The sequence below is a fragment of the Scardinius erythrophthalmus genome, assembly GCF_964197995.2.
Source record: "Scardinius erythrophthalmus genome assembly, chromosome: 16".
Classification (NCBI taxonomy): domain Eukaryota; kingdom Metazoa; phylum Chordata; class Actinopteri; order Cypriniformes; family Leuciscidae; genus Scardinius; species Scardinius erythrophthalmus.
In genome coordinates this window covers 14125394-14133862 of record NC_138236.1, presented here as the reverse complement: position 1 = coordinate 14133862, position 8469 = coordinate 14125394, and the positions used below count along the sequence as shown (strand labels likewise).

Sequence of the window (8469 nt, the reverse complement as noted above, 5' to 3'; positions counted from 1 at the left end):
AGTGGGCGAGGCCATAAACAGAGAGACGTCTTTGTCCAAATTACCTGATTTGCCCAAGTCACAGTTAGGGTGGGGTTTAGGGGAGGGGAGGGGTGGGGTTTAGGGGAGGGGAGGGGTGGGGTCGGGTCGGGTCGGGTCGGGTGAAGGCAATAATTTTCATTGCATGATTTATAAACACCCACAACTTTAGAAACAGCCACTTTTGTTTCACAGAGACCCCTAGGCGTATGACTCACCATCACCTGGTAGGATGCATTAAATCCCATGTGTGATTTGGGGTTTGAATCATCAGTTAGAAAAAAGAGCTGGAGACGGTTAGCAGTCACCACGACCTGTCTGTGGAATTCTGTAATAAATAATTACTTAAAATGGCATCAAACTGTATCTTACTGTTGTTCAAATGATTGTGCAATCTCAAATGAGCCTAAAGTAAAAAAAAAATCATTACTGTGGTTAGATTTTATTATATTGAAGTGGAAACACTTACTTTGAGAAACTTACCAAATTATTAGAACTTTTCCAGACATGCAGATTTTTAATAGCACCTTCACTAAAATTATAAAGCAGCTATATATATAGCAATTATAATGCGGCTACAATTGCAATGCCTCTCTAGTGACAGAGCAAGGGTCTAACAGTCATTATAAATAAACCTTTGTTTGATTTGGCAGTGCTACAAAAACAAGGACAGCAAAAAAAAAAAAAAAAACCAGGAGAAAGAGAGAGATGCAAACCTTTCCTATGATTCACACTGCTTTTTAGCCTGTTTACAAAATGGGGAAGGTTTAAAGTCTGCAGACATGTTTTTATGCAGCACTACAATGGTGTAGGCCTACTCTGTGGTTTGTTTAAAGGAATAGTTCACTCAAAAATGAAGATTCTTTTATTCTTTACTCACCCTCAATTTGTTTCTAACGTGTATGCATTTCTTTCATCTGCTATTTTGAAGAATGTCGGTAACCAAACAGTTGATGGACCCCATTGACTTCGATAGTATTTTGTTTCCTACTATGGAAGTCAATGGTGTCCATCAACTGTCACGTAACTATGGTGGTTTAGGAGGAACATCTGAGCTCATCTTGGAGGATGATTGCATAACCAGTTTAGACTTCACGTCAATAATGCTACGGTAACACTTTAATACGGGTCCACTAATATGCATTTATTCATGCTTAACTAATGCACAGATAATCACATGTATGACTCACGAAGAACTAATCAATGATTACTGCATCAGCAACTAATATGATTAATAGATTAAGTAGTATATGAATTGCAATTAATCAAATGTATCATCACGTATTAATTCATAAATAGCATATAGTATTAAGTAATAGTGTAAATTAATGTATTAATTACCACAATTGGTCAAACCTGTACTTCAACTTCCAGCTGTCTGCTTTAATTAATCATTAGCTAATTATTTTCAAATGTATTATGTTATGACTTTACTTGTTGAAGCGCATGACTATTAACTAATTGTTAAGTAATATGTCATTATGATTATGGGTTTTGACATTATCGCATCATGCCGCAAAAGCTGCCTACACTGGACATGACAAAGCATTGCAAGTCCATTTGTCCTTTGTAACAGGAGTGGTGCAAGAGCATACATAATATGTTAACATGAACAGTGTGTGAAGTGCTTAAAAATTATAAATACACTAATTTATTCACAGTATTTGTAAATGTGAAAAACCTGCATAAGGTAATAAATTAATTGAAGTTCAATGACATTTGTTAGCATTTTATTTACATTAGTCATTTAAACATTAACAAGCATATTATTGCGTAGCTGTTTAAATATATATCAACTAATGTTCCGTTAAGCATTACATAATGTTTCTTAATGATTTATTAATGAAGCGCTTACACATTGTAACATTTGTAGATGCTCTTTATAAAAGTGCTTGATCATGGATTGAGTTTAATGAAATTTGTAAGCATTTCAATTTACATAAAAAAAATGATCTGCTGATCATTATGTAACGTTTAGTAAGTACATTAGTAAACATTAACAAGCACATTATCTCATATTTCTAGCTGTGAATTAACTAATGATCTGTTAAGCATTAATGTTTGTTAATGATTTATTAATGAAAGTTGTTATAGTGTAACCGTTGCTGGTGCAGTAATCATTAATTCATGTTTTAGTTCTTCATGTGTCATATATTAACATTATGCATTAGTTAAGCATGAATTAATGCATAGTAGTGCACCCGTATTGTAAAGTGTTACCAACGCTACTTTATTTTTACCCAGCAGAGGGAGATCAAGTTATAAAATAATCATCTTTGCTAGTTTATTTTGAACCATTTTGACAAATTAGAAAAGACAGAAATTGGCACCAATTTTATTTAATTAACTTATTGCCTGCTGAAATAGAAAATTTGAAAGTTCTTGTTGTTTTTTCTCATTATAAAACCAGTTTATTCTAAATCTTCTTGATTGTTATGCACATAACTGAACCTGATCTCAGGTTAACACTAAACACTGATATTGTCTCGACTTGCACAGTAGATGCTAATTATTTGCCATTGTTTCTTTTATCCAGTCCAGGTAGTTCTGCACTTTAGTGTAGAAACCTTTAGAGACTGTATTACCACATCTTTCAGGACCCCATGATACAATGCCCCTCACTTCATAGGGCTGCTCTTTAGTTCCATAGCCCAACATGGGGAAGAACAGAGGACCCCCACTGTCACCTTTACAACTGTCAACACTTTTAACATCGTCTCCAGCACAGAACATGTTATCAGTGACAGGCAGATCCCCTGATTCACACTTATCAAGAGTATATTCCTGAACAAGCCCATAACGTAAAGTTTTACTTATTAAGCCTTTCTCAAACCCTCCAAAACCCGATATAGTACCCATCGTGCCCTCCATTACAAGTTCATGCGTTTTGTTTGGCAGACACACTGGCCTGATGTTTGGACCGAGTGGCACCTGGGCAGACATTTTGATCAGAGCAATGTCATTGTCAAAGTTTGTTGGATTTTCACCCCGACCAACCCTACGATAATTGGGGTGAATTATGATCTTCTCGGCCTCCATAGTGACTGGGTTTTTGTCCTCAGTCTTAATTATTCCTCCAAGCCAAGTCATGTTGTCATTTTCATATCCATCCACTACATGAGCAGCTGTTAGAGCCCAGTAATCACTGATCAGAGACGCACCACCTCTGGTATATGTCTTATGGAAAAGCTGCCAGGGAATCTGCCCCAGACTGGCTGGCTTCCCACCAAAGACTCTGCCACCAGAAGTGGCTTCTGAATTCATTCCACACACTAAAACATAAAAAAAAAATATTGCAAATGCACAAGCACAAAATAATATAAAATCTCTTTTTATCTGTCTGTCTGTCAAGCCACTATTATTACCAGGATAACAAGGAGGAATAACATCAATGTTGTTGTCGTCTTCTGTCCATTTCCGGTCATTTGCACACTTGTATCTTACTACACAGGAGAAGGAAAGAAAGGTAATTAGCCTTCATAGTCAGGATTTGTCAGTCACAAGAATAAAATTGGGTTTTGTATAGTTTTCGACCTTTAGGGGTTTCCTTAAATCTGTAGTAAGGCTCATTGCAGCGATACTCTATGACAGAGAGATATTCGTTGTTTTCTCCACTGATAAACTGAACGGCTCCATTAGGCAGCAGCTTTGGTTCTCCACAGTCAATAACTGCAATGACACAGAAACAAAATAATGAATGGATGAAATGTAGCAAAATGTGAAATCAGGTGATGTGTATTTACTCACTCTTGCACTCTGGCAATGTCGAATGCCACTGTCCATTACTCTGACACATGGACTTAAAACTTGCAATCTCTTTCTCTCCCTTACAGAATGCACAAGAAGAGAAAAACACAATATTAAGGGGAAAAAAATTATGAATTCAATGTCACATGTTGCTTAGGCCATCATCACCAAATTTCCTAGTTGACTCTTTTTGTTCAAGTTTTATCATCAGCATGATTTTGAATCTCACCATCATGAGCTTGTATCCTGGGTTACAGCGCACATGAATGTAGTCTCTGTACAAGTACTGGGCAAACACTGGTGTGACTTTTCCATTGCTGATACTGCCCGGCTGCGGACACTTCACCCCTTTAAAAGAGATGTGAGCACATCAGACTAATAAACATTAGCAGAGATATTTGAAGATTTATAGTGATTTCTCAGTGTTTTGACATCCACATGGAAAAACAGTCAATAAAGATCCATCATATGCTTCTCTCTCACTCTGAGTGGTGTAATGTAAGCTCCACCCCTGGCTCTGTCCGTATCTGTCAGTGTGATACTCCAGCTGGACAGAGTGAGTGCCGGTTTCGAGGACGCCAGGGCTTTTTCCTCCGCAGTACTTCTGATCTTTTCCTAAGACAGACACCTGAAAAAAAAATGAGAAATAAACCTAAAGAATGTATTCATCTGAAGATAGACAGACATTTATAGCAAAACATACTTGCAGCCAGTGGTAGAGGCAGGTTGGTCCTTGATTGTAGACCTGCTCTATGTGGAAGTTCTGGCTAAAGTTGAGAGTGATAATGAAGCCTGGCTGCACAGAGATGCTGTAGACACAGTCCAGATCTTGTGGGGACATGTCTGGGTAACCAGGACTGGAGATGGTCCCCTCTTGTTCACTGTGCACCCCACCTCCACAGTCCACTAGCACAGGTGGGAAACACACACCACTTGCTATAGATCTTACGCACAAGCGCGAACAAGCGCGCGGCCATCTTTAGAATATTGTCTTTGAACTTCCGTTTCTGCGGTAGCTCTGTATATTTCTATGACATCGCTGTTGAAGAGTAATTAGCTGGTGAAGAGGATTTACTTATTGTAGAGTTGACAAAAGTTATCATGAGCATTGTAATGTTTGAAGTGGACGTCATAACAAAAGACCGGGAAGTTTTTAAAACGAGTGGTTCGTTCATAAATCAGTAAGATCTTACATTCATGCAGTGTAAATACAAACCGGAAGACACAAAAAGGGGGAAAAGGGGTGGGGCTACATAAGGTCTATAGGTTATTATTAGGTTATTATTTCAGCTGGATGTAATGTTAGACCTTGCTTTATATCAGCGTTATTTCTGTATCATACTATGACCGTTTTTATATTTTATATTTAATATTTTAATTAGCTTTTTTCCGGTTTCATATTAATTTTAGTTTAATTTTTAGTAATTTTGTTATATATATATATATATATATATATATATATATATATATACACAGTATGTATATATATATATATATATATATATATATATAAACTATATTTTAGTTTTAGGCAACATTTATCATTTTCATTTAGTTTAAGTTTTTCATTTAATATTTATATTATATTTTGTTTCAGCTTTATTTCAAATAAAAAACATTTTTTTATTAGTTTTATTTTTGGTTAACAATGATAACCTTGATTTTTATATTGTTTTGATATATTACATTAATCATATGACTGGATTGTTTTTATTATGCTATTATTTTGATGACTATACATTAGAATGCAATGATTAAATGCAGAAAGCTATATATGCGAATATATGTAAATTAAGTAGGAATTAGAAATAAACTGTTTAAAATCGTGACTGAAAAAATGCGTAGCATTTTTAAAAAATTTAGCACCTCAGAAAACTAAAAACAATCACCAACCTATATAATCAACATAAACAGCATGCTGAAAATGTAAAGATCATGACGCCTGGGTTGTTTTTAATGAACACACTCACAGGCACAGGTGCGTTGGTCAGGCCTTAGTGTGTAACCATGGTGACATGCACACAGGTAGGAGCCAAGAGTGTTGAGGCATATCTGTGAACATGGTGGATCTTTTACCACACTGGAAGACGAACACTCATCTATGTCTAAGGGAACAAGTATATAAGGATATCAAGCATCAAGAGATGTATACAAAAGGTTATGGTGTTAATACAGCACTAAACTTGTAGCAAATGTAATTAAATAACATCACACGACACTAGCAACAGTGCTCTTGTACCACTATTCAGCATACTGCTTTTATACAACAGTTCAATAAACAAGAAATAAATATTCAGCAACTTACATTTTAGGCACATTATTGCCAGTTACTGTGACTATTTTTGTTGCGTTAATATTACCAAAATGAAGCCACAGTCCCCGAGCAACACACCATAGTAGTGTTTTGTTACTGAATGAATCAGTGTTTTTGAACGAATCAGTTGAGCGGATGATTCAATGACTCGCTTATAAAGACACTTGTTTGCACCTACTGGTGTATTGATGCAATTGCAGACAGTTGCTATGTTACCATCCAAAAGTAGTGAATTTAACTCATACAACGCTTGTGAATGTTTCAATCCCATGTGTTTGAAAGAACAACATTTTCACTTCCCGTGAAACTGGTGTAATGTATCAATAATAAAAATGGAAGTTGCTGCAACTAAGCCACTGTGGTTCTTTTTTCCATAATAATAAATTCCTTAAAGGGTTAGTTCACCCAAAAATGAAAATTATGTCATTAATGACTCACCCTCATGTCGTTCCAAGCCCGTAAGACCTCCGTTCATCTTCGGAACACAGTTTAAGATATTTTAGATTTAGTCCGAGACCTTTCTGTCCCTCATTGAAAATCTATGTACGGTATACTGTCCAAGTCCAGAAAAGGTAATACAGACATCATCAAAGTAGTCCAAGTGACTACAGTGACTCAATCTTAAGTTTATAAAGCGACGAGAATACTTTTTGTGCGCAAAAACCCCCCAAAATAACAACTTTATTCCACTATTCATTTCCTTCTCTCTGGGCCTCGAGCTATTTCACGTCACACGTAGGCTCACTATTGGCCGACGCTGGTCATGTGTGTGATGTGTGTGACGTACAACCTATTTTTTACAGTCTATGCGTACAACCCAGAACTAACGTGAACTAACTCGAGGCCCAGAGAGAAGGAAATGAATAGTTGAATAAAGTTGTTATTTTGGTTTTTTTTTGCGCACATAAAGTATTCTCTTCGCTTTATAAAATTAAGATTGAGTCACTGTAGTCACTTGGACTACTTTGATGATGTCTGTATTACCTTTTCTGGACTTGGACAGTATACCGTACATAGATTTTCAATGGAGGGACAGAAAGGTCTCGGACTAAATCTAAAATATCTTAAAACTGTGTTCCGAAGATGAACGGAGGTCTTACGGGCTTGGAACGACATAAGGGGGAGTCATTAATGACATAATTTTCATTTTTGGGTGAACTAACCCTTTAATAATCAAATTTGAGGACCGAACTGTTGAATGAATTGAATTAAAAATCTAAAAGGAGAATATTTTACATCCTGATAGAACATATTTAGGGTGGAAACATATTATGCACACAACACTAAATTGTTTGTAATATGCTTGAGACGTGTATATAACTCACCAACAGCCTGGAAGAATGCAGTGAATCCCAAGTGTGACTCATGATTTGAGTCGTCCGTTAGAAAAAGCAGCTGGAGACGGTTACCGGGAGTCAAGATAGGCTTTTCACCTGGGTGAAACCTGTCGGTGGAATTCTGACCACAGAACTTCCCCAGAACCTTCTCATTAGACACAACCTGAACATAAATGAACCACATGTGCTGAAGTATTAGAAACTATATGTCCTGCTAGATAAATTACTTAGCCAAAATGACAGTAGTCACATCATGACATTTTTAATCCTAATTCACAGTGCATAGAGTATGGCTTTCTTTGGAGGCATTCCCCCAAAACACAGTATGAGGTATGAATCGTGCAACATATCCACATGATACTGAAAATCTAAGTTGAAGCATCACTAACCGAGACAGAATCGTAGTAACAGTCTGGAGAGGGCTCAATGTCCAGGTGATTGAATGTTAGCTGGATCTGGTAGCCTTGAGGCACTTCCAGGTCCCACTGTTCTTGGAGATTCTCTGGATATGGCTGAGGGTACTGTGGAGAAGACACTTCTCCAAACATGGCCAGCTCACATTCACACACATTCACACATGCCCACAGCAGGCTGGATCAGTGTTTGAGTAAAAAACAGAAAAAGATCATAATTGTGTCATGGAGAATTCAGTAAATAGACACGGGATGTTCTGAGATGGCTAAGAAATGTCGATTTCCACCATTGATTTTTATTAAATGAACAACACAATTGAATATACAGTATATGTTGTAATACATGCAAATGTTAAGAATTAAATCTAAAAACAACTTACCAAATTATTAGATGAATTCCATCCATAACAGATATGCAGATGCCAATAACTGTTTCACTACACTGATAATGCAGACATGAGGTTTTCTTGTGATAAAGTGTATGTGGTTAACAATCAGATATGAGAGAACAAGAGTCTAAAAGTCATCAAAAAAGGTAAACTTGTTTGATTTGGCTATGGCAGAAAAGAGAGACGATTACTTTTCCCGTAAACCTTGCAGTGTTTTCAACCTGTTTACTCAAACATTAAAGGTTAAAGTC

At 36.5% G+C, this 8469-nt stretch overlaps 1 protein-coding gene across 1 annotated transcript; it reads right to left on the bottom strand.

Moving 5' to 3' along the window:
• Positions 1-453: 453 nt before the first annotated feature.
• On the bottom strand, positions 454-8381 carry LOC308704794 (complement C1r-A subcomponent-like). Its single transcript, XM_081389367.1, has 11 exons — positions 8210-8381; positions 7806-8007; positions 7405-7579; positions 5736-5870; positions 4469-4671; positions 4249-4393; positions 3995-4113; positions 3766-3844; positions 3553-3687; positions 3384-3461; positions 454-3290 (listed from the first exon to the last, which is right to left on the bottom strand). The coding sequence occupies exons 1-11, from the start codon at positions 8233-8235 to the stop codon at positions 2524-2526; spliced, it is 2064 nt and encodes a 687-aa protein (XP_081245493.1). The 5' UTR covers positions 8236-8381; the 3' UTR covers positions 454-2523.
• Between the last annotated feature and the right edge of the window lie 88 nt (positions 8382-8469).

Excerpts from the sequence above, each read along its gene's own strand:
- LOC308704794 (XM_081389367.1), bottom strand. The coding sequence starts at position 8,235 with ATGGATGGAATTCATCTAATAATTTG. Across the intron at positions 4,394-4,468 it reads GCCTCTACCACTGGCTGCAA|GTGTCTGTCTTAGGAAAAGA; the intron begins GTATGTTTTGCT and ends TTTTTTTTTCAG. Across the intron at positions 4,114-4,248 it reads CTTACATTACACCACTCAGA|GGGTGAAGTGTCCGCAGCCG; the intron begins GTGAGAGAGAAG and ends TCTCTTTTAAAG.